The sequence below is a fragment of the Meles meles genome, chromosome 7 (genome assembly GCF_922984935.1).
Source record: "Meles meles chromosome 7, mMelMel3.1 paternal haplotype, whole genome shotgun sequence".
NCBI classification, from domain to species: domain Eukaryota; kingdom Metazoa; phylum Chordata; class Mammalia; order Carnivora; family Mustelidae; genus Meles; species Meles meles.
In genome coordinates, this window is record NC_060072.1 from 21,137,076 (window position 1) to 21,164,036 (window position 26,961).

General features: G+C 38.2%; 2 protein-coding genes across 5 annotated transcripts in view; one reads left to right on the top strand and one right to left on the bottom strand.

Moving 5' to 3' along the window:
* Positions 1 to 10,218, bottom strand: part of SCYL2 (SCY1 like pseudokinase 2) — a 57,469-nt gene extending 47,251 nt beyond the window's left edge. For 3 of the 4 annotated variants that reach the window (XM_046012949.1, XM_046012948.1, XM_046012946.1), the window contains exon 1: positions 9,993 to 10,218. The gene's annotated coding sequence lies outside the window, so the exon portion shown is untranslated. Of the gene's footprint in view, positions 1 to 9,575; positions 9,953 to 9,992 lie in introns of those variants that run through there. The other variant, XM_046012947.1, reaches the window with a different exon arrangement.
* DEPDC4 (DEP domain containing 4) overlaps positions 9,616 to 26,961 on the top strand; it is a 33,640-nt gene continuing 16,294 nt past the window's right edge. Inside the window, 5 exon segments of the mRNA XM_046011784.1 lie at positions 9,616 to 9,870; positions 10,309 to 10,474; positions 12,851 to 12,996; positions 12,998 to 13,059; positions 13,852 to 13,993. Of these exon segments, the coding sequence (XP_045867740.1) occupies positions 9,616 to 9,870; positions 10,309 to 10,474; positions 12,851 to 12,996; positions 12,998 to 13,059; positions 13,852 to 13,993 (771 nt within the window).

A 26,961-nucleotide genomic window follows, 5' to 3' on the forward strand; every position in this document is an offset into this window, starting at 1 on the left:
AATATAATGTAATACTCTATTTAGGAGAGAAATGAAAAAGAAAAATCAATGATGCCAAAACCTGTGTTTGTTTGTTTGTTTTTTAAAGATAAGCCTCTAGCCAAATTAAGGAAAAATTTAAAAGACACAAATGGTCAGTATCAGAAATAGAGGAAACTCTACAGACTTTAATCCTATTTAAATCTCATAGATTTTATGGGTGCCTGGGTGGCTCAGTGGGTTGGGCCTCTGCCTTCAGCTCGGGTCATGATCTCAAGGTCCTGGAATAGGCCCACATAGGGCTCCATGCTCATCAGGGAGCCTGTTTCCCCCTCTCTCTCTGCCTGCTGCTCTGCCTACTTGTGATCTCCCTCTCTGTCAAATAAATAAATAAGTACAATCTTTAAAAATAAATAAATCTCATAGATTTTAAACAATAAGGCATACTATAAATGATCTTATGCCAATTAATTCAACAACTTGAATGAAACAGAAAAAAATCCTTGAAAGCCAAAACTACCAAAATTGACTCAAGAAGGAACAGAAACTCAGAAAAGTCCTATAAAAAGGAAATCCAATTCATAATTACAACCTTTACCACAAAATAAAACTCCAGATTCAAATGGCTTCACTGTTGAATTCTATCAAACATTTAAGGAAGAAATAATAACCAGGTCGGCACAAGCTTTTCCAGAACACAGAAGAGAACACCTCCTATGTCATGTTACTTAGTCATTATTGCCCTGACGCCAACAACAAATGACACAAAGGAAAAATGCAATATCCTTCATCAACATGTAAAAATCCTTAACAAAATACTAAGTACATCACATCCAATAAATCCAACCTGATGACCAAGAGGGACTTATCTCAGGAATGCAAGGTTGATTTAATTCCCAAAAACAAATTCATGTAATTTGCCATATTAATTGAATAATGGAGGAGGGACATACAATTACCTCAATAGAAGCAGAAAACATTTTTCACAAAATTCAATACCCATTCACAATAAAAACTCTCAGCAAACTAAGAACAGAAAGAAACCTCCTCAGGGAAGTTGGCTGGCTCATTCCATCAAGCATGGAACTCTTAATCTGAGGCTGTGAGTTCAAGCCCCACATTCAACATGGAGCCTACAAGGAAGGAAGGAAGGAAGGGAGGGAGGGAGGGAGGAAAGAGAGAGAGGGAGGGAGGAGGGAAAGAGGAAGAAAGAGGAAGAAAGAGGGAGGGAAGGGAGGGAGGGAAGGAAGAAAGGAAGAAAGAGGGAAGGGAAGGGAAGAACTTCCTCAACCTGATCAATGGAATCTTTGAATACCTACAGCTAATTATATTATATTTAAATTAAATTTAAATTATTATTATATTTAAAATTTTTTTTAAAATTGAACATTTTTTCCCTATGTTTGGGAACAAAGTAAAAATATCTACTTTTACCACTTTAATTTAATATTCTAATGGAGGTCCTAGCCAAAGGAATTAAGAAAATAAAATTAAAGGTTTTCAGATCATGTACACAGACAGGCAGAAGGAATCTACAAAAAAACTACTGGAACTAGTATGAGTTTAGTATTACAGAATATAAGAATGGGAAAATGGCTATTTTGATACACTAGAAACAAACACTGGAACTTCAAAAATACCATTTCAAGGACAAGAAATACCTATGGATACATTTAACAAGATATACAAGACTTGTACAATGAAAACAAAAAAATTGCTGAGAAAAACGAATAAAGACTTAAAAAGAAAGACTGTGTTCATGAAATGGAAGAGTCAATATTGTTAAGACAACAATTTCCTCACTGATCTATGGACTCAATACAATCCAAACAGAATCCCAGAAGCTTTTATAGAAATTGACAAGCTGATCTAAAATATTACTCTATGAGAAGGGGTCCACAGACTTTACTAGATTGTGAAGGGTCCATGGCACAAAGAGATCTAAAACCCTCTCATTCTTCAAATCTTCCACTTCCATGTTTACTCCTTCCTAACGATTTGTCTGACAAAGTCTGTGTCCTACAAATCCTCCTTAACCAACAATTTCCTCCTAATTTTTTCCCACTTGACCACAGAAAAGTGTTTTTCTCAGCTATCATAATCTTCTTACATGGCATTTCCCTGGATATAAAAAACTTCGAATTGGGGAGATGCAATTCAAGAATGCATTAAAACTGAAAATCTCTTAGGGTGCCTAGGTGGCTCAGTGGGTTAAGCCTCTGCCTTCGGCTCAGGTCATGATCTCAGGGTTCTAGGATCAAGCCCCGAGTTGGGCTCTCTCCTCAGCGGGGAGCCTGCTTCCCCCTCTTTCTCTCTGCCTGCCACTCTGCCTACTTGTGATCTCTGCCAAAAAAACAAAAAAACAAAAACAAAAACAAAACCTGAAAGTCTCTTAAAAGTAAAGCAAGAAGGAGGTGCCTGGGTGGCTCAGTCAGTTAGGTGTCTGCCTTGCTCCAGTCACTCCTCGGATCAAGCCCTACATCCACAGACTCCTTGTTCAGGAGGGAGCCTGCTTCTCCCTCTGCCTGCCACTCCCCCTGCTTGTGTTCTTTGGCCCCCTCTCTCTGTCAAATACATAAATAAAACCTTAAAAAAAGAAAGAAAGAAAGAAAGAAAGAAAGCAAAAAGAAATTTGGAAAAAAGTACTGAAAGAGGCTGTACTTTATTTCCTCCAGGCCAGATACTAACAGCAAGACCCCATGCCTTATTGATCACAGAATTTACAATTAAGAAATAAGATAGCTGTCATCCAGATGTATAAGAACAAGTTAATTTCACTATTCATTAAGCAAAAACTCCAAAGTTGTGATAAAAGTAAAATAATCACAATATGCAACAGCCTAGAAATTAAATCCCTTGTAACTAACAAAACTCTTGAGGAAAACTTTCAGATACCATCAACTTAAAAACAAGCAAAGGAGTACATTGTTTTTCAAATTTAGAGAACACACAAGCAAAAATATTTGGAAGGCCATTGGCCTAAGGCAGCACTAGTTTGTATCCAGTTTTCTATGTTAATTAAATTATATTTATGTAAATATGACCTACTTTCTTCTATGAAAGATTTTAACTGTCTGTAAACAGAAAGAGACTCTCTTTCCCTTTTTAATTTAATGCTGCATTTCTGTGAGCAGTTAGAAAATGTTACTATTGGCATTGTGAAAATATTTATTGCTATGCCAAGTTGTTCTCTATGAACATCTGCTGCTGATTTTGATGGGGGATGTGAAGGGACATAAAAACCTTATTTAAAACCTACATATCCATTCCTCTAATTCTGCCTGAGTAGCTACATATTATATGCCATGTACGAGTTATACATTGGGAATACAGATGTAAATGGGAACACTTCTGCTCTTTAGGGACTTAATCTGTAGCTAGTGGACTCAGACTGGCAAAGACCTACAGCAGTTAACAGAGAGGTACATACCATGCTACAGTAGGAGATAAAAGACCATGATGTGATTTGAAAACTACAAATAGCTCAATATGAAAGCAAAGGATAATTTCAGAGGTAATATTCAAATTTGAGAAGCTCTTCCATCATCCATCAGAGCCAAGAGTACCATACACATGGTAGGAAAAGACATGGAAATTCACCTGGTAAATTATTTAGTATTTATTGAGTACCCACCGTGTACCTGATACTATATAAGAAACTGTGGGCAAAAGAAGGAAAAATAAGCCACGAAAGATCTTACCATCAAAGGGGCAAGAAACAGAGAAGTAAACCAACCATAGCATTAGGCCACAGTGATAAAATCTACAAAATATACATATAAAGTCTTAAAGGAGCAACAACAACCAGAACAAAAACCAGAAACAGAGGGAAGAAGGTGTTAGCAAAACACTAATGCTAGAGATGTCTCTAAAGGTGAATAGGAATGAACTAGACAAAGAATGAGACTAGTACAGAAGTAAAGATAAAGTAAAAACAAAGCACTTCCAATAAAAGCTGGAGGAAACAGGGAAATATAGGAAAAGAAACAGAAAAGCCAGATCACCCCAGATCACCAAGAGCAATTAGTAGTAAGCAATCAAGCCACAGAAGGGTTTCGAGCATGAGTAAGATCAATCACTCTATCAAGAAGAATGAAAGATATACCAAGAGTGGAAGCAGGGAATATGGCAAGACTGAAGAGAACATCAATATGTAGTTCAGGGATGATATATATATCATATATATCTATACATATATATAGATCATGTATATAGAATATACATATATAGATATCTATACATATCTATATATAGATCATATATATACATATATACATATATAGATCATATATATAGATATATATCTATACATATATAGATATATGCATATATATAGATCATGATCTATACATATATATAGATCATATATCTATAGATCATGATATATCATATATATAATAATGTATCATTATGATATATACAGATATAGATCACATATATAATTAAAAATGTATACAAAGCAAGAAGACAAAAGAAAGGACACTTGGAAATAGAGGCAGGGAAGACAAGGAAGAGATGGTGTGATAAGGGGGTATTTCAAAGGTGTTACATGGATATTTATTTTATAACTATATTATTAAACTTTGCTATGTACTTTTATGTACCATATGTTAAATTTTAAACAAATTTTAACAGAGGGAGAGGTTGCTCAAGTAAGGTAATAGTAAGGAAGGAAAAGAAAGGAAAAAGTAAGAAACAAGTATGAGTTAAAACTAAGAGAATTTAGTGACCAGTTAGATAAAAGATAGGAACAAAACTAGGAATTCCTATTAGGTCTCCCATTTCAGAGTCTAGGTTTTAGGAGAGGAAGAATTCAATTTTGGACATGTTGAAGTTGAGTTGCCTGAATGACATTCACATAGAGATACACCTAATAGGTTTTTAGATATACAGGCCAAAAACTTAGGGGAAAAAGTCTTGATTGAAGACAAAACTTTGGGTACCATGAGCTTATAAGCAGTACAGCAGTTAAGGCTATAACCTTGAAAAAGGTTAGCCAAGAGGGCCCACGAATATCATGAGAGTAACAGAAGGCTAAAGACAGATGAACTGAAAGAACTTTTAAAAGAAGACCTGAACTTAAATGAGATTTTGAACTAGCAATATCCCTTTGACATGTAAGAAACCTAGAGTTCAATACCTTTTCTTAAAATGACAGCTATTCAAATTTTCACTTGATTGTTGAAGAAAAAAGCTCATCTTTTCCAAAGACAAAGTTATAAATGACAGAAATGTCCATTCACATTTCCCCTCGTACACCATTTAGTAGAATTCACTTCAAATTCAATCATCTTTCCCTCCTAAATCTCAGTCAAAATAAGATTTGGGACAAGTTAATTATGATAGAACCAGAAGGTAAATCTGAAGCAATACTAGATTTTATATGCACCTTCCAGAAGGTGGGTTGACTATTACAGCACCTGATGGCAGGTAGCTGAAAGGAATTAGCAATTCCTTCATTTCTACCTACTCATAAATCTAGAGATAGCAGGAATATAATCGGTAAAATTAGATTTATGCTAAAAAAAAATTCTTGCATTTTCAAGTAACACAACTTACTTATTTCCCCAAGAATAAAATATTAAAGAGTAGAATTAGCTTGCATTTATGTATTTATTGTGGAATTACTGTAATGCAAATAAAATAGTTACAGTAAATACATGTATTTATGTATTGTGGAAATACTGTAATACAAATAAAATAGTTACAGTAATTACATGTATTTATATATTGTGGAAATACTGTAATGCAAATAAAATATTTACTATAATTACAATAATTACAACTATAATGAAATTATATTTAGTACTTGTTAGTCTCATGGCACCTAGCAGAAACTAATCTTTCAGTAAGCACAAAATAATACATACTGACCACTAATGAACAATGCAAATAAATACCAATGAACTCATAACATTTTGTTTTATTCCTTAAAGAGGCACAAGTATCTGAAATTTCTTTCTATGTAAATGGCTGAAAATAAAAGAATACCACTTATACAGTGACTTATATAGCTAAGTATTCATAAAATGAAATTTTGTGATTCAAAATAAGAATTACATTAATGTGACACAAATACTTTTGGTAAAGTGATTCATAAAATTTGGGGAAACTGTCACACCTTACACTCCCATACGCAGTGCTTATCTATTTATGTCTAAAGTAAAATGATTCTGAGATATATTCTCGAAATACATTTTTTTCTCTTATGAGAGCACTCAGAGATTACTATAAGCTTTAAAAAGATACAGTTGTTGGGGCGCCTGGGTGGCTCAGTGGTTTAAGTCGCTGCCTTCGGCTCAGGTCATGATCTCAGGGTCCTGGGATCGAGTCCCACATCAGGCTCTCTGCTAGGCAGGGAGCCTGCTTCCCTCTCACTCTCTCTGCCTGCCTCTCTGCCTACTTATGATCTCTCTCTGTCAAATAAATAAATAAAATCTTTAAAAAAAAAAAAAGATACAGTTGTCAAAAAAATGGTGAACAGGGGTGCCTGGATGGTTCAGTGGGTTAAGCCTCTGCCTTCCGCTCGGGTCATGACCCCAGGGTCCTGGGATTGAGCCCCACATCGGGCTCTCTGCTCAGCGGGGAGCCTGCTTCCTCCTCCCCCTCTGCGTGCCTCTTTGCCTACTTGTGATCTCTCTCTCTCTGTCAAATAAAAAATAAAATCTTTAAAAAAAAAATGGTGAACGGTATTCTTGGCCTTTCCATCATGTTTAATCTTATTCAGAAAACATAGATTACACCAGCCGAGTACAATCATTCTCTTTACAACTACAAACAGTATCTAATAATTATCAGTTGAGCTAGAATAGATTAATCACAAGAGACAATCAGATTTAAGAAAAATATAAAACACTAAAGAGTCTTGGGAATGAACAGCGATGCACACATGTGTTCAACAAACTACTGGTTACCTACTACGTGGAAAGCACCAGACTCGATGCAGTAGGAGAAACAAGAAGTAAAACATTCCATCACTATTAAGACCATTGTGCCATAAGACTTAAAAAGCAACATGAGAAATTTTAAGGCAACATATGTTCAAAAATCAAACTAGTAATGTGAACAATAAGATCTGAGAAAAGATCCCATCCAACTCTTCTGAAGGCACTTCAAGCTCACGTGCTTAGTGTAGTTTTTACTATAGGAACTCAACCAGATTCTTAAAATTACCATAATTTCTAAAAAGTAGCAGCAGTGGGGCGGCATCTCACTATTCAGCCCCTTCCGCTGGAGAAGGGGGAGAAGGAATAACTGGGAAATGAGACTGACCACTAAGCTCATTTTCTTGGGTCTACAATTCTTCCTTGCTTTAAGAACATACAAAATCTGAAACACAGGGAAGTAAAATGTGTGAAAACTGAAACTCATAAAGCACTGAACTGTTATCTAAGGCAATGGTTTTCAAACACTGATGAACATCTAAATACATCTAATAACATCCAAATGACTGGCTAATTTGATAATCACATGGATGCCTACCTACTACCTCAAACCTTTGGAATCAATCTATAAAAAGCAGTCAGGGCATTTGTATTTTGAGCAGCTCCCCAGCTGTTCTGATGCAGAGTGTGAGAATTAAATGTTAGGTGATTAAGTACACGATCTTTAGTGGCAAGGAAACCTGAGTTCAAATACCTTTTCTATACTTACTAGCACTGGGACCACCAATTACCTCCCCAACACAATTCCTAATCCATAATAAGTGGGACATGCCACCCAAATATATCAAGTGATTGTTTGGAGGGCTAAAGATGACGACACATAAAATGCTTAATGTAATTCCTAGCACATTTAGTAAGCACTGAACGAATTCATTCATTTAACAAACATTTATTTAGCACTTACAGAGTATTAAATGAGAAATATCTCATTAATTTATTAAGTATTAATAAATATGGCAACTCTGCAATGGTGTCATGGGAACAAAATTATGGGAATCTATCCTATCCAATAAAGTCTTCCCTGAACTGAGCTGAATAGGCAGTAGTAACTGGATCAAGAGGAAAGAAGTGCATTTCCAGGCAGAGGAAGTATCATAGCCAAAAGCCACATACTTGAAGCGGAAGAGAAAGAACAGTGATTAGGGGAGAAAGGAATGCCAGAACTCACTGTGGAGATGAGGCTGGAAAGGTAACCAGGGACCCAAACAGGTTGTTAAGGATTAGTTTCTCTTAAAAACAACAACAAAAAATCATTGAAGGGCTTTACACATGAAGACAATATAAATAGATCTGCATTTTGAAAAAGTCAGTCAATCTGGTGTGGAAAACTACAGATCTGGCCACAAAAATGCAGATAGGCCATAATTAGGAAGCTGGTTATACTTCAGATGAGATTATGATGATGGCTGGAACTGGAGAACTAGTAGTGGAAATGAAGAGTGGGCATAATCAAGAGGCCAAATTAATAAACATCAAGAAAAATTAATATGAGTCATGCAAGACAGGAAGATGTCACATTTCTACTATAGAAAGGGATTGAAGCTAGTCACTTGAGTTAAACACAATATGAGGATTGTTAGTGATGGGGGAGAGATAATGAATTTCAAACATGAGTAGGGTAGTTATTCCCAATTATCAGGTCGAATTGTTCAGAAGTATGCTATTGTATAGAAGTACAATGCGTCTGTTTTTATTGGGTGTTTCTGGATCTCAGGGACAAAAGAATAGGTCTTGGCATGTGTCTAAAGTGGATCTGAACAGAATGAAGATCCCTACCTTCCATTAGGTTTCTTTCCTTTACACAATCTTCCAAAAACGTCTTTTATGACTAATTTAATATTGTCTCAAAAATTCTATTTATATGGGGAGGGCACGTTTTGCATGGAGCACTGGGTGTTGTGCAAAAAGAATGAATACTGTTACACTGAAAAAATAAATAAAATGGGAAAAAAAAATTCTATTTATACATTCAGCTAATAAGTCATTTTTAAGCTTTAACGTGAGTATTTATATTAAAGAATAAGACAAGAAGTCGAAGGAGTACCTGACTTTCAAGCCATTACCAGAACACGATCGGGTTTTAAAGTGACAGGCAGGTTTGAAGCATTCTCATTAAACTATGCTAATTTTCCAGAACGGATAGAGGTGGGAACGGAACGGAACGCTACTTAGAAAACTTATTATTCACAGAATCCAATTTGTAAAAAAAAAAAAAAAAAAGGAAAAAAAAAAGAAAAAGTCATCATACAAATAATGCCTGATTTTGATCTACAAACAAATTAGTTTGCACTTACAAGTTAAAGTACTGACATGGCACTTTTAAGTCTCTCGAGTCCAGTTCCACTGAAGATTGTTATAGGGGTTGACCTACCAGTAGTGGTCTCCTTAATTAGTGATCAGAGGTGTGTATTCAGTCGGAACCCAAGAAGTTTCGCAAGCTTTATCCGTTTAACCCTTCCTCCACCCTTTCTCTCCCGCTTAGAAAAAAAAGGGCGCAGGAGCCACCGAGGGGGGTGTTAGTCTTCACAAATCACCTGCCCCACCCACCTCACACACAATAACCTTCCGTTCCAGAACTACAGCTACAGTCTGAAAAGGACGCCTGGCAGTAGGGCGCTCGCTGTTCGGTAACCCGGGTAATCAGGTGCAGACCTCAGAACTGACTGGAGCTGTCTCACCCAGTCGCGGAGTAATGTCCAATTTCCCAAAAGGGAACCAAGATCGCCACCGCGGAAACCCGAGCTCCAGGCCTGAGAGAGGGGCTCTCCTCCCGCAGATGACTCCGGCCCTGGTCTCCCGTCGCCTCCAGGCCTCTTCGGGGGGCGCGGGCCTCTCGTATCTGCTCCCCGGAGCTCGTCGCTCCCCCAGCCCGGCTTGGAGAGGGCGCCCACAGTCCCGGCCCGCACCCCGCAGCCCCGTCACCAGGCAACAGTCACCAGCTCCAAGGGCCTGGGGAAGGCCTACCTAGCGCGCGGGTCCTTTCCTATTCCCTCCTCGCTAGCCTTAAGAGCCCAGGAGGGAGTGTGGCAGGTGAAGGAGATCTCCCGGTGCCCGTGGGCGGTCACTCACCTCTTCCCCTCTTTCCCGGGAGGGGCGGTGCTAGGGCTCGTTTCCCCCACCCCCCCAAACGCTTCTTGGCGGCTCCTATTCAGCCTCAAAGTCTGGCCGCGGCCGCCGGCTTACTCCATAGCCTCCTCCACCCGTGCGGCCTCAAAGGCTGAAGCCGGAGGAGGGAAGGGGGAGGGGAGGGGAGGGACTGGGGAAGAAGAGTACGGGAGGGGGAAGAAGACCGAAAGACCGGCCGGCCAGGGCATGACGTCACTTCCGACAAGTTCGGAAGGGGCGGAGCCCAGGGATATAGGCCCCGCCCCAACAATGTACTCAGGGGCGGGGTCACAAGCCGGGGGAGGAGCCGGAGCGAGAGCTAGTGGCGGTTCTTTCGACCCTGCGGTTCCGTAGCCTTCTCAGCTGGAGCTGGGTTCCCGGGCCGGGACCGAGCGGGCGGAGTTTCGTGAGCCCTAGCGGTACCTTCTGTCGGACAAGGAGAGCAGAGAACCCTATAGATCCAAATGCGTACTGAAGGGAAGGGCAGCTGAGAGGAGCGGGTGGTTTGGACCTGACTCCTTGAGGGCTGTCCCTTTCCCAGTCCACCTGCCCGCTCTGGTCCTGGTGAAGAATCACTACGATTTTTCTCGAGCTACTCTCCCTGGGGTGTCCAGGGAAGCAGTGCTTCACAAACATTAATATGCACACGAATCATCCGAGGACTTGTTAAAATGCAGTTTGGATTCAGGAATAGGGTCTGATACTCTGCATTTCTAGTAAGTGCTCAGATGACGCCAACGCTGCTACTGATCAGCAGGCTTTACTTAGAACAAGGGTTAAAGTACAAGGTGGCAAGCATGAGAACTATGTCCTTAACCCAGCCTGCTTGTTTAATGAAGGTTAGGGAGACAGATGGTCGACCTTTGTCTGCACCCATCATAGCCTTTTCCACCCCCCTCCGCCCTACCCTCTTACCCCTCGCCCATCACTCCTTCGCCCATCTAATTCCTCACTTTTAACTCCTCACCCTCTACCCCTTACTCCTGTCTCCTTAGTATCCACAGGGTATTGGGCTACTATTCCAAGGATAAACAGTTTCTGTAACAGAAGACATTTGAAGGCGATGGGGTTTTATTTCTGTCATTTTGTCATAAACATCAGACTATTATGGAAACTTGGGCATCCTGTTTCCAGTCAAAGAAGGAGAGAGCTTTAATTCTTGGATTCTAACAAAAGACCTAGAAACAGTAGTCTAGATGTTTCAACTTATTCCCTTATTCTTAAAATTGTTTAATTAAAAATTCACTGGCGTAAAGAAGAAATAGGAGTGACTCCTTAATGTATGGCTTTCTTTTTGAAGTGATGAAATGATCTGAAATTAAATAATAGTGATGGTTGCACAACTTTGTGAATGTACTAAAAAAACCATTGAATTCTTCATGTTAAAAGGGTGAATTCCAGGGTGACTGGTTGTCAGAGCAGGTGACTCTTGATCATGGGGTCGTGAATTCACACGCTCCATCTTGGGCATAGAGCCTACTAAAAAATAATAGTAATTTTAAAATAGGGATCTCATGGTGGCTCAGTTGGTTAAGCATCTGCCTTCAGCTCAGGTCATGACCCCAGGGCCCTGGGATCCAGCCCCACCTTGGGTTCCTTGCTCTGCAGGAGCCTGCTTCTCTCTCTCCCCACTGCTCATGCTCTCTCTTTCACTCCCTCTCCCTCTCTCTCTCAAATAAATAAAATCTTTAAAAGAAATAATCTAAAAAACAAAGGTAAATTTGTGGTATGTGAATTATATATATCTCAATGAAAAAATTTTACTGTCTCCAATTAATTGAAAAATATATGTATGTATATTATTAAAAGTTCACAAGTATGTATAATAAAAAGTGAACACAAAGTTTAATTGTTTGAAGGTTAGTCTTTTAGACCTTTCTATTTATTTACATATATTTGTGTGTAATTCAGGAATTCATTTTTATGTAACTAAGATGAGAGTATATACATTTTCTACTTGCTTTCATTTCTGTTTCATTTTTCCTATTTAATGAAATCCTTCCACGCTCTAAATTTCATTCTTCCAAATTAGCTGTTTAATATTCCACAGGATAGCTATGACATAATTTATATAAATGTACCCCAGGTTTATTGTTTTCAGGTTTTCATTATTCCTCACAAACTTTGTCTTACAGAACAACTGGCAGATAAATTGATTTGTTTTGTCCAGCTCCTTGGCCTAGATCTCTTTCATGAAGAGCTTGCCATTGGTCAAGAAAGGCAAAATGAAGAAAGAAAAAGCAAAGAGCCTCATGAAGCCACAGCTCTAATAATCAAGACTCTAATGTGTGTGTGCATTTCTTTTAAATATCCTGGAAAATAATATTCTTTAAGACTAAGTGTAGCTAGCAGTTAATCATGAAACACTAAGGGTATATAAATTCACACAATAATATATTCCATACCAGTGAAGCAAGTTCCTGGGTTTACTCTGTTTTTATTGGCAGACATGGTGCAGTCTTAGTAAATAGATTATGGCTTACATAAGATGGGAGGAAAAGAAAAGAGGTGCTGGCAGCAGATATGCCCTATAAAAACATAAGGTTGTCAAAACTGGGAAACTTACATATTTTTGTGTAATCTAAATTTGTAAGAAACATGTTTAATTTTTTTCTTTTCAGGATGCTCTGGTCCTTTTCAATCTACTCAGCTATGGGATGGTATTATTCACTCCCATCAAACTCAAGTGGAAATGAAAAGGAGACATCATTTATGAACATACAAATACTGTTTTACTGGTTCTGTTCCTTGATGTAGTTATTATGCCATCTTGTGCAAAATATGTGCCTAAGTAGTGTAATGACACCTCTCTTCTTAAAGGAGTTTGTCTTTGCACGTTCTAATGAATCATAAAGTATTTGAACCAGTAGGAATGAAGCTATTGAAAAATGAAAAGGAATTAGAATTTGAAAATTCAAACAGTAGTCTCTACAGATTTCTAGGCAATAAATCATCTTATATTTTTTGCAAAAAAACAAAAGGATTCTGCGAATGGGTTAACTGATGAAATAAAAGTGAAGGAATCTTTAAGGTTAGTATCAGCCAATATACTGTAATATATTGTGTTTAGACTCAGACAGAACTGACTTTGATGAGCTCAACTTAAACGTCATGCTTTCAGATTTATTCAGAAGCCAATAAAAGAAAAGCCACGTGAAAATTAATCCATGTCTGTGTTTGCTCTAAAACCTCTATGGAAGACATTACCACATAATTTTTTCAGAATTACAAGGAAAATTTGTGTCTTCTTTGATGAGTTATAAGCTTTATAATTTTGAAAAGTGACTTAGCCAAAGTAAAAAGAGCCAAAATTATCTGGAAACTAAGAGTAAAAATTTTCTATTACATCATAGTAATCATGTTAACTTTAGAGTTAGTATATTTTATTTATCTACAATCCTAATTTGTCCTCTCTTGGTGACATTCTATTATCTAACAAATTTATTACTGGTGTTTTTTTATTGTAAGTTCCCTGAAATCCATTGTGGAAATAGGGAATGTGTAAATAAGTTTTAATAAGTTAAAATGTATATTTGAAATTTTTTTTTAAAGATTTTATTTATTTATTTGACAGAGAGAGATCACAGGTAGATAAAGAGGCAGGCAGAGAGAGAGAGAGGGAAGCAGGCTCCCTGCTGAGCAGAGCGCCCGATGCGGGACTCTATCCCAGGACCTGAGATCATGACCTGAGCTGAAGGCAGCGGCTCAACCCACTGAGCCACCCAGGCGCCCCTATATTTGAAATTTTGATCCCACATATAATATATAGAATAGAATAGAGAATAGAATAGAATAGAAAAGTCCACATATTCTTCCTTAACAGACCAGGAGATAAAATGATTTCAAATCCTCTAGCACAAGAGATTGGTGAGGAAAGAATAAAGGAACTTATTCATACAATGAGTGGGAATATGGCTTTACCTTCAAATATCGTATTTGACATGTTCTCTCACTTTCAAAAGAAGGTAATTTCAGTTTTCATTATTTTTTCCAGAACTTTGTAAGGAAGAACTGATTTTTAAATTACCTTATTTTTTAGAACAGTTTTAGGTTCACAAAAACTTGAGTGGAAAATAGAGTCCCCATGTATCCCCTGCCCCCATAGATATCAACATCCTGTACCAAAGTGATTTATTTGTTACAATCTGTGAACCTACTTTGATACATCATTATCATCCAAACCCTATAGTTTACATTAGTGTTCATTCTTTGTGTTATATATTATATATTACAAATGTGTAATGACATGTATCCACCATTATAGAATCACACAGAATGGTTTCATTGCCCCAAAATTCCTCTCTGATTCACCTATTCATTTTTCCCTTCCCCATAACTGCTGGTAACCAACTTTACTGTCTCCAAGAATTGATTTTTCAAATATGATAAAATTAGTGTGTTTGGTGTATTGATTCTGTACTCCTTTATTAGAGTTTCCTTCTACATAGCGATTATATCGGACAAGATAGGTGAGTCAACATAGATTCAGTAACATTTATTTTTTTACCATGACTGTGATCAGATTAACTGAAGTGTTGAATCCATACTACCAGAAAAAAGACATGTAGACTCACTACCAGTCCTCACTATGTATAATCCAAGACCATCTTCTACAAGCATATCCTTTTTCCATTGTATAAACCCTTCCCAAACATGTCCCTACCCTTTACCTTACTTCGTCTACTTGTGGTTTTCTCCTTATGATGCCACTAAAGGTGGAAAGAAGAGCCCCATACCCAGGGCAGTTAAGAGGGATGCATACATAATTCATTAATGGTCACATCTTTTATTGCATTTGGTCAAATCATTAAAGAAGCAAGATGAGAATGATTTGCACCTTGGAGGAGCAAAATATAACAATAAATAAGAGAAGTGTCGTAAGGGAAAGACAAGGTGCCCAAAAGGGGGGCAATAAAAGAGAAGTGGGACTAAAAGAGAAATCTGAGGAAGACTAGTGGACACTCAGAAGAAGAGGAGTCAAGCAAAAGTGATTCTTATCTACTACACATAAAATAAGTTGTCAACATCATTTCCCCTTGAAGATGTAGGGTATCTCTAGAAATTCCTAACTAAAGATGGCTATAATTTATCAGTAAATATGTCAATTAAAAAATAGTTTCCAGTTATTGGGTCTTTCCCTTCTTAAGCAATCTCTTATGCATTTTGTATGTATGATTAATAATCTAACAACAGGCCTGTAAAGTAAGGGTTAAAACTCCCATTTTATGGAATACTACGTAGCCATCAAAAGAAATGAAATCTTGCCATTTGTGACGACGTGGATGGAACTAGAGGGTATCATGCTTAGTGAAATAAGTCAATCGGAGAAAGACAACTATCATATGATCTCCCTGATAGGAGAAAGTGGAGATGCAACGTGGGTTTTTTGGGGGGTAGGAAAAGAATAAATGAAACAAGATGGGATTCGGAGGGAGACAAACCATAAGAGACTCTTAATCTCACAAAACAAACAGAGTTTCTGGGGGAAGGGGTTGGGAAAGGAGGGTGGGATATGGACATTGGGAAGGGTATGTGCTATGGTGAGTGCTGTGAAGTGTGTAAACCTGGCAATTCACAGACCTGTACCCCTGGGGCTAATAATACATTATATGTTTATTTAAAAATTTAAAAATTGGGACGCCTGGGTGGCTCAGTTGATTAAGTCACTGCCTTCGGCTCAGGTCATGATCCTGGGGTCCTGGGATCGAGTTCCACATCGGGCTCCTTGCTAGGCAGGGAGCCTGCTTCCTCCTCTCTCTCTGCCTACCTCTTTGCCTGCTTGTGTATACTCTCTCTCTCTCTGACAAATAAATCTTTAAAAAAAAATTTAAAAATTTTGTTAAAAACTCCCATTTTATACTTGAGGAAACTGAGACTCAGAAGGATAAATAAATACATAAAACATAGTAGGAAAGGAAAGCTGGCATTCTGATGTATTTTTAAAATGTTATTATTGAATGTGAAACATTCGAGTAGTCTTACATGTTTTATTAACAAAAATTAGGAGTTCCCTACCCTTCTCCTGTCACTCATTTCCTCCTCCCCAGAGACATTCATTTACAACTTGTATCTCCTATTTCTAAATAGCATGCTTATAACGCCATCTCATGATCTTTTGTTTTAAATCTATTAATCTCCTACGGAGGAGAATGGGGTTTTAGATCTCTTCCCTCCCTGATATCTATTTCGCAAACATCTTGGTTTTTTATTAAGGTTTTATTTATTTTAAAATAAATAGAAAAAGAGAACAAGTGGTAGGAAGGGCAAGTGGAAAGGGAGAGAATCTCAAGCAGATTTGGCACTAATTTGGCACCAAGAAATAGATTGGCACTAATTTGGCACTAATTTGAGCCCACTCAATCCCACGACCCTGAGGTCACAACCTGAGCCAAAACCAAGAGTCAGACGCACAACCAACTGAGCCACCCATCACCCCCCGCAAAATACTTTAAATGGTACATATGTTTTTATGTACTTTTTTACGGGTGATAGAATTAACAGAAAATGTTAGATGAAATTAAGAAGAATATATACAGATTAAATACTACTGTATTTAGCCAGAAATTTTAAACATTAAGTCATAAAAGAATAATCTATTAAGCTTTGTAAAAAAGAAAAAAGAGAGTTTTTATGTTAAAACAAAAATCATCCAAGTCTGGGAACCACTGAAGTTTAGACTGATAATTTTATAGATAAGGGAACAGACTTAGAGAAATTAGATAATTTGCCAAGTTTCCACATTTAACTAATGTCATCAGATTCAGACATAGATTTCCATACTTTTATCAGTGTTTTGTCATTAGTGTTGCTGCAAAGTGTTCCTAACTTGTGACATGAGAATGATTGAAATACATTTGGTGTATGTTTGCTCTTTGCGCCAAGTGAATATGTCAGCCTTCGGATTAGAGAAACAAAAAAATTATTTTAGTTGTTCTTTCTAACAAAATCATAGTTTTCAATGGAGTTTTTCATAGGTGACTAAGAAGAAATCTCTTTTATCTTCAAAAGCCTTTTAAATCTAGCAGTTTGGGGGGTTTTCTAGTTTTTGTCTCTTTAAAAAGGTTTTCGAAAGAGAACTAACTTGAAAATTCACTGATTGCTCATGGATTTAATGCAAAAAAAATTCACTTGCTTAGAAGAAAAATGTTCAAACCAAAATTTTCTGGAGAAAGTATATTTGGAAGTTTCTCCCATTACTAACAAATCAGGCATGAATGGGTTTTTTCTGTTGTTATCCACTGAAATCTGATTTTTTTCGTGATCTTCTAGCATAAAACAACCCCAGCAGACATATTAACAGATATAAAATTAGGAATAAAACAATACAGGCACTAGCTGATTTTATAAAATTAAATAATTAGCTGGCCAACAAGACAATTTAAGCCACTTTCTCTTTGACAAAACATGGCTGGTTAGAGGTCCAGGCTGGCTCAGCTGGTAGAGCATGTGACCCTTTTTTTTTTTTAATGTTTCAAGTTTTTATTTAAATTCTAATTAGTTAACATATAGTATATTAGTTTCAGAGAAGAATTTAGTGTTTCAACACTTAAATATAACACCCAGTGCTCACAACAAGTGCTCTCCTTAATATCCATCATGCATTTAGCCCATACTCCACCCAGCCTTCCCTCCAGGAATCCTCAGTTTGTTCTCTAGTTAAGAATCTCTCTTATGATTTACCTCTCTCTCTTTTTTCTTTCCCCCATGCTCATGTGTTTTGTTTCTTAATTTTCACATTTGAGTGAAGCCATATGGTATATGTCTTTCTCTGACTCATCTCACTTAGCGTAGTACTTTTAGCTCCATCCACACGATGCAAATGGCAAGATTTCATTCTTTTTTTAAAATTAGTTCTTTTTTTACTTATTAAAATTTTTTTTAATTTTTTTATAAACATATAATGTATTTTTTTTCATTTTTGCAAGGCTATTTGCTTTTTATTGTGTAGATATTTGTAGTAATAGCATAATGGCATCCTTTTGTTCTTTTTGACAGCATCTTTTATTTTTTTATTTATTTTTATTTTATTTTTTTATAAAGATTTTTTTTTCTTTGTTTATTTTCAGCATAAATATATAATGTATTTTTATCCCCAGGGGTACAGGTCTGTGAATCGCCAGGATTACACACTTCACAGCACTCATCATAGCACATGCCCTCCCCAATATCCATATCCCCACCCCCCTATCTCAACCCCCTCCCCCAGACCCTCAGTTTGTTTTGTGAGATTAAGAGTCTCTTGTGGTTTCTCTCCCTCCCAATCCCATCTTGTTTCATTTATTCTTTTCCTACCCCCCAAAAAACCCACGTTGCATCTCTACTTTCTCCTATCAGGGAGATCATATAATAGTTGTCTTTCTCCAATTGACTTATTTCACTAAGCATGATACCCTCTAGTTCCATCTACGTCGTCGCAAATGGCAAGATTTCATTTCTTTTTTTTTAATATTTTATTTATTTATTTGACAGAGAGAGAGATCACAAGCAGATAGAGAGGCAGGCAGAGAGAGAGGGAGGGAAGCAGGCTCACTGCTGAGCAGAAAGCCCGATGCGGGGCTCAATCCCAGTACCCTGAGATCATGACCTGAGCCGAAGGCAGCAGCTTAACCCACTGAGCCACCCAGGCGCCCGGCAAGATTTCATTTCTTTTGATGGCTGCATAGTATTCCATTGTGTATATATACCACCTCTTCTTTATCCATTCATCTGTTGATGGACATCTAGGTTCTTTCCATAGTTTGGCTATTGTAGACATTGCTGCTATAAACATTCGGGTACACGTGCCCCTTCGGATCACTATGTTTGTATCTTTAGGGTAAATACCCAGTAGTGCAATTGCTGGTCATAGGGTAGTTCTATTTTCAACATTTTGAGGAACCTCCATGCTGTTTTCCAGAGTGGTTGCACCAGCTTGCATTCCCACCAACAGTGGAGGAGGGTTCCCCTTTCTCCACATCCTCGCCAGCATCTGTCCTTTCCTGACTTGTTAATTTTAGCCATTCTGACTGGTGTGAGGTGATATCTCATTGTGGTTTTGATTTGTATTTCCATGATGCTGAGTGACATGGAGCACTTTTTCATGGGTCTGTGGGCCATCTGGATGTCTTCTTTGCAGAAATGTCTGATCATGTCTTCTACCCATTTCTTGATTGGATTATTTGTTCTTTGGGTGTTGAGTTTGCTAAGTTCCTTATAGATTTTGGACACTAGCCCTTTATCTGATATGTCGTTTGCAAATATCTTCTCCCATTCTGTCAGTTGTCTTTTGGTTTTGTTAACTGTTTCCTTTGCTGTGCAAAAACTTTTGATCTTGATGAAATCCTAATAGTTCATTTTTGCCCTTGCTTCCTTGCCTTTGGCGATGTTCCTAAGAAGATGTTGCTATGGCTGAGGTCGAAGAGGTGGCTGCCTATGTTCTCCTCAAGAATTTTGATGGATTCCTTTCTCACATTGAGGTCCTTCATCCATTTGGAGTCTATTTTCGTGTGTGGTGTAAGGAAACGGTCCAATTTCATTTTTCTGCATGTGGCTGTCCAATTTTCCCAGCACCATTTATTGAAGAGGCTGTCTTTTTTCCACTGGACATTCTTTCCTGCTTTGTCAAAGTTTAGCTGACCATAGAGTTGAAGGTCTATTTCTGGGCTCTCTATTCTATTCCATTGATATATGTGTCTGTTTTTTGCCAGTACCATGCTGTCTTGATGATGACAGGTTTGGAATAGAGCTTGAAGTTGGGAATTGTGATGCCACCAACGTTGGCTTTCTTTTTCAATATTCCTTTGGCTCTTCAAGGTCTTTTCTGGTTCCATATAAATTTGAGGATTATTTGTTCCATTTCTTTGAAAAAAAATGGATGGTATTTTGATAGGGATTGCATTAAATGTGTAGATTGTTTTAGGTAGCATAGACATTTTCACAATATTTGTTCTTCCAATCCATGAGCATGGAACATTTTTCCATTTCTTTGTGACTTCCTCAGTTCCTTTCATGAGTACTTGATAGTTTTCTGCGTACAGATTCTTAGCCTCTTTGGTTAGGTTTATTCCTAAGTATCTTATAGTTTTGGGTGCAATTGTAAATGGGATTGACTCCTTAATTTCTCTTTCTTCTGTCTTGTTGGTGTAGAGAAATCCAACCGATTTCTGTGCATTGATTTTATATCCTGACACTTTACTGAATTCCTGGACAAGTTCTAGCAGTTTTGGAGTGGAGTCTTTTGGGTTTTCCACATATAGTATCATATCATCTGCGAAGAGTGATAGTTTGACTTCTTCTTTGCCGATTTGGATGCCTTTAATTCCCTTTTGTTGTCTGATTGCTGAGGCTAGGACTTCTAGTACTCTGTTGAATGGCAGTGGTGATAATGGACATCCCTGCCATGTTCCTGACATTAGCAGAAAAGCTTTCAGTTTTTCTCCATTGAGAATATTTGCGGTGGGTTTTTCATAGATGGCTTTGATAATATTGAGGTATGTGCCCTCTATCCCTACGCTTTGAAGAGTTTTGATCAGGAAGGGATGCTGTACTTTGTCAAATACTTTTTCAGCATCTATTGAGAGTATCATATGGTTCTTGTTCTTTCTTTTATTAATGTGTTGTATCACATTGATTGATTTGCGGATGTTGAACAAACCTTGCAGCCCTGGAATAAATCCCACTTGGTCGTGGTGAATAATCCTTTTAATGTACTGTTGAATCCTATTGGCTAGTATTTTGGTGAGAATTTTTGCATCTGTGTTCATCAAGGATATTGGTCTGTAGTTCTCTTTTTTGGTGGGATCCTTGTCTGGTTTTGGGATCAAGGTGATGCTGGCCTTATAAAATGAGTTTGGAAGTTTTCCTTCCATTTCTATTTTTTGGAACAGTTTCAGGAGAATAGGAATTATTTCTTCTTTAAATATTTGGTAGAATTCCCCTGGGAGGCCATCTGGCCCTGGGCTTTTGTTTGTTTGGAGATTTTTGATGACTATTTCAATCTCCTTACTGGTTATGGTTCTGTTCAGGTTTTCTATTTCTTCCTGGTTCATTTGTGGTAGTTTATATGTCTCTAGGAATGCATCCATTTCTTCCAGGTTGTCAAATTTGTTGGTGTAGAGTTGCTCATAGTATGTTCTTATAATTGTGTGCATTTCTTTGGTGTTAGTTGTGATCGCTCCTCTTTCATTCATGATTTTATTTATTTGGGTCCTTTCTCTTTTCTTTTTGATAAGTCTGGCCAGGGGTTTATCAATCTTATTAATTCTTTCAAAGAACCAGCTCCTAGTTTCATTGATTTGTTCTACTGTTCTTTTGGTTTCTATTTCACTGAGTTCTGCTCTGATCTTTATGATTTCTCTTCTCCTGCTGGGTTTAGGGTTTCTTTCTTGTTCTTTCTCCAGCTCCTTTAGGTGTAGGGATAGGTTGTGTACTTGAGACCTTTCTTGTTTCTTGAGAAAGGCTTGTACTGCTATATACTTTCCTCTTGGGACTGCCTTTGCTGTGTCCCACAGATTTTGAACTGTTGTGTTTTCATTATCATTTGTTTCCATGAATTTTTTTCAATTCTTCTTTAATTTCCTGGTTGACCCATTCATTCTTTAGAAGGATGCTGTTTAGTTTCCATGTGTTTGGATTCTTTCCAAATTTCCTCTTGTGATTGAGTTCTAGCTTTAGAGCATTGTGGTCTGAAAATATGCAAGGAATGGTCCCAATCTTTTCATACCAGTTGAGACCAGATTTAAGACCCAGGATGTGATCTATTCTGGAGAAAGTTCCATGTGCCCTAGAGAAGAATATGTATTCTGTTGGTTTCAGATGAAATGTTCTGAATATTATCAGTGATGTCCATCTGGTCCAGTGTGTCATTTAAGGCCTTTATTTCCTTGTTGATCTTTTGCTTGGATGATCTGTCCATTTCAGTGAGGGGAGTGTTCAAGTCCCCTACTATTATTGTATTATTATTGATGTGTTTCTTTGATTTTGTTATTAATTGGTTGATATAGTTGGCTGCTCCCACGTTAGGGGCATAGATATTTAAAATTGTTAGATCTTCTTGTTGGACAGACCCTTTGAGTATGATATAGTGTCCTTCCTCATCTCTTATTATAGTCTTTGGCTTAAAGTCTAATTGATCTGATATAAAGATTGCCACCCCAGCTTTTTTCTGATGCCCATTAGCATGGTAAATTGTTTTCCACCCCCTCACTTTCAATCTGGAGGTGTCTTCGCGTCTAAAATGAGTTTCTTGTAGGCAACATACTGATGGGTTTTGTTTTTTTATCCATTCTGATACCCTGTGTCTTTTGATTGGGGCATTTAGCCCATTAACATTCAGGATAACTATTGAGAGATATAGATTTAGTGCCATTATATTGCCTGTAAGGTGACTGTTACTGTATATTGTCTTTGTTCCTTTCTGATCTACTACTTTTAGGCTCTCTCTTTGCTTAGAAGACCCCTTTCAATATTTCCTGTAGAGCTGGTTTGGTGTTTGCAAATTCTTTCAGTTTTTGTTTGTCCTGAAAGCTTTTGATCTCTCCTTCTATTTTCAATGATAGCCTAGCTGGATAGAGTATTCTTGGCTGCACGTTTTTCTCATTTAGTGCTCTGAATATATCATGCCAGCTCTTTCTGGCCTGCCAGGTTTCTGTGAATAAGTCTGCTGCCAATCTAATATTTTTACCATTGTATGTTACAGACTCCTTTTCCCAGGCTGCTTTCAGGATTTTCTCTTTGTCACTAAGACTTGTAAATTTTACTATTAGGTGACGGGGTGTGGACCTATTCTTGTTGATTTTGAGGGGGGTTCTCTGCACCTCCTGGATTTTGATGCTTGTTCCTTTGCCATATTAGGGAAATTCTCTCCAATAATTCTCTCCAATAGACCTTCTGCTCCCTTCTCTTTCTTCTTCTTCTGGAATCCCAATTATTTTAATGTTGTTTCATCTTATGGTGTCACTTATCTCTCGAATTCTCCCCTCGTGGTCCAGTAGCTGTTTGTCCCTCTTTTGCTCAGCTTCTTTATTCTCTGTCATTTGGTCTTCTATATCACTAATTCTTTCTTCTGCCTCATTTATCCTAGCAGTGAGAGCCTCCATTTTCGATTGCACCTCATTAATAGCTTTTTTGATTTCAACTTGGTTAGAGTTTAGTTCTTTTATTTCTCCAGAAAGGGCTTTTATATCTCCAGAGTCATTTTCTCTAATATCTTCCATGCCTTTTTTGAGCCCAGCTAGAGCCTTCAGAATCGTCATTCTGAACTCTAGATCTGACATATTACCAATGTCTGTATTGATTAGGTCCCTAGCCTTTGGTACTCCCTCTTGTTCTTTTTTTTGTGGTGAATTTTTCCACCTTGTCATTGTGTCCGGATAAGAGTATATGAAGGAGCAAGTAAAATACTAAAATGGTGGCAAAGACCCCAGGAAAATGCGCTTTAACCAAATCAAAAGAGACCCCAAATTGTGGGAGGGAGAAAGGGGATAAAAAGAGGTTCAGAAAAAAAAAAAGAACAAATGTAAAAAAAGAAAACAAATAAAGAAAAATATAAAAAAGAAAAAAAATATATATATTAGATAAGTTAGTTTAAAACGTTAAAAAAGAAAAGGGTAAAAGTTAAAAAAAAGTTTAGCAGAAGAAAAAAATTGAAAAAAAATTAAATTAACTGCAAGACTAAAGAATCATGGGGAGAAAGCCATGATTTCCCGTGCTTTGCTTTCTCCTCCCCTGGAATTCTGCTGCTGTCCTTGGTATTGAACCTGCTCTCCTTGGTAGGTGAACTTGGTCCTGGCTGGATTTCTTGTTGATCTTCTGGGGGAGGGCCCTGTTGTAGTGATTCTCAAGTGTCTTTGCCCAAGGCGGAATTGCACCGCCCTTACCAGGGGCTGGGCTAAGTAATCCGCTCGGGTTCGCTTTGGGGAGATTTTGTTCCCTGAATGCTTTCTGTAGAGTTCCGGAGGACAGGAATGAAAATGGCAGCCTCCCAGTCTCCGGCTGGAAGATCCGAGAGCCCGGGGCTCCACTCCTCAGTGCGCCCCCAGAGAACAGCGCCCAATCACTCCCAGCCTCCAGCTACGCTCCGAGCTCACCCAGCCTGCGACCAGTTCAAGGAAACCCTGAGCTGAGAGCTCAGTCCTTGGCTCTGTCTCTGTAGTCGGCTTCCCCGTTCTAATACCTGCGAGCTCTGTGACACTCTGACACCCCCGATCCTTCTGTGACCCTGCGGGACCTGGGGCCACGCTGACCCCACGTGGCCTTCACCCCGGTTTAGCCTCTGGAGCAATGTCCCTCAGTGGAACAGACTTTTAAAAGTCCTGATTTTGTGCTCCGTTGCTCCTCCGCTTGCCGGGAGCCAGCCCCTCCCCCCATGGTCTATCTTCCCATCGCTTTGGATTCACTTCTCTGCCAGTCCTACCTTTCAGAAAGTGGTTGATTTTCTGTTTCTAGAATTGCTGTTCTTCTTCTCCTCGATCTCCCATTGAATTTGTAGGTGTTTGCAATGTTCAGATAAGCTATCTAGCTGATCTCCTGCTACCTGATGTAGTCTCAGCCTGCTAATTCTCCGCCATCTTGACTCCTCTCTCAAGATTTCATTCTTTTGATGGCTAAGTAATATTCCATTACATATGTATACCACCTCTTCTTTATCCATTCATCGGTCAATGTACATTTGGGCTTTTTCCATAATTTGACTATTGTTGATGAGAATATGTGACTCTTGGGGCCTCTGAGAGGCTCAGTTGGTTAAGCTTCTGCCTTCAGCTCAGGTCATGATCCTGGGGTCTTTGGATAGAGCCCCCTCCCCCAATTGTGCACCTTGCTCAGTGGGAAGTCTGCTTCTCTCTCCCTCTGACCTTCCCTTCCCCCGCCTCCGGCTCCTGTTCTCACTCCCTCTCTCTCTTTCTCAAATGAATAAATAAGAAACCTAAATAAATAAATAAAGCTCTTGATCTTGGGTGTTTAAGTTCAAGCTCCATGTTGAGTGTAGAACATACTTAAAAAAAAAAAAAAGGCTGGCTAAAGGTATGCAATTGGCAGCATACCTATATAAATTTCATCCAAGAAATAGAAATATTAGTTCCTCTATTTTTGAGAAAATCCATTTCTTAATTTCCGAATAACTAAAAAACTACTTCACTTGAGTTGAGAATTCTGCTAGCAGTGTTAAAGCGTGTGATACTGCAGGCTTCATTGCAAATTCGCATTTGTTTGGCACGAAGAGTTAAGGTGCACCTTTGCTGAGACTTGTTTGCTTTTAACAGTTATTTGGTTTTTTACTCATAATATCTGACTAATATTTCAAAAATATGTGTGTGTATTGTTTTAGAAATGTTAGGGTGCAGAATATGACCTCTCCCTCATTTCTGTGGGGTAGGTCTCAGAATGTCGATACCAGCTAGAGCAACTCCATTGTTAATATGTTTTACTTGACTTCCAGAATATGTTTGGACAAAGGATTCCTCAGTGGAAACAAAGTTTGCATCCTACTGAATACACTGTACTCCTCCTACCAAAACATTTTCACACTTTATGAAATTGCCTGTTTACTTACTTGTCTTTATTCCCACTAGAGTGTGAGGTACTTAGGGACAGTCCTCTTCTTGTTCATCATTGTATCCCCATTGAATGGCACAGCGCCTAGCTATTGGTAGGTGTAAACATTTAATGGATAAATGATGCAAGTACAGTCTCCTCACCGAATATTTTCTTTTTATATATATATCCTGTACATATATATATGTATATGTACATATACATATATATGCACATATATATATGTGTATATAATCTATCCTAAACACTGGATAGGTTGTATATTCATCAAATGCAGATTCTACCCCCCGTTGTATCCTCCACTCAGCACAAAGATCACGGAGTATGAAGTGCTCCATAAAGGTAACAATAATGATGGTATGTGTCACCACATACCCATCTTGAGTTTGGGGGGCCTGGGTGGTTCAGTTGGTTAAGTGGTCAGCTCTTGATTTTTGCTCAGGTTATGATTTCAGGGTCTTGGGATCTAACCCTGTGTTAGGCTCTGCCCTCTGTGGGGAGTCTGCTTGTCCTTCTCCCTCTCTGTCTGCTCCTCTCCCCACTCTCTCTCTCAGATAAATAAATAAATCTTTTTTAAAAATTCATCTTGAGTTGATTTCTCTACCCAGAACTAGCTATTCTGTTTATCATCTCGGCATTGGGTTACTATGTTCTAGACATGCACATTTCTCTGCTCTGTCTCCTTCAGATCCTTGTTTAAATATCATCCTCCCAATGAGAGTTCCCTCACATATTATTTAAAATTATAATACTGGAGCACTTGGGTGGCTCAGTTGGTTAAGCATCTGCCTTTGGCTCAGGTCATGATCTCAGGGTCCTGGGATTGAGTCCCACATCGGGCTCCCTGTTTACTGGGGAATCTGCTTCTCCCTCTCCCTCTGCCCCTTCTCCTGCTCATGTTCTCTTCCTCTCTCTAGTGTGTGTACTCTCAAATAAATGAAATTTTTTTTAAAAAAGGATTAAAATTGCAATAGTAATCCATCTTGCACTGCTTCTCTTCTTCTCTGTTCAGTTTCTTTCCATAAAACTTATCCCTAACAAACACACTACATATTTCACTTCTTGTTTGTTTGTTTCTCTGTTTATTGCCTCCCGTCCCCCTCCCCTAGAATATAAGCCCTGTTAAGGCAAGGATTTTTTGCCTGTTTGGGTTACCATTATATGTCTGGCACCAAGAACAGTGCCAAGAACAAACTAGGTCTCAATAAATATTTGTTGAATAAGTTAATGTTCTGCCTTGATGCTCTTGCAGAATACTCTTTTTTCCAGTTTTGGGCTTATTTATAATATATCTGCTTGTATTTCTCAGTGATTTCATAAAATTTGCCTTTGCCCATTTCATATGTGGCTATGTCAGCCTCCTTATTTAGGGTATGGCTCCTGAAAGTCCACTAGTTTTTAT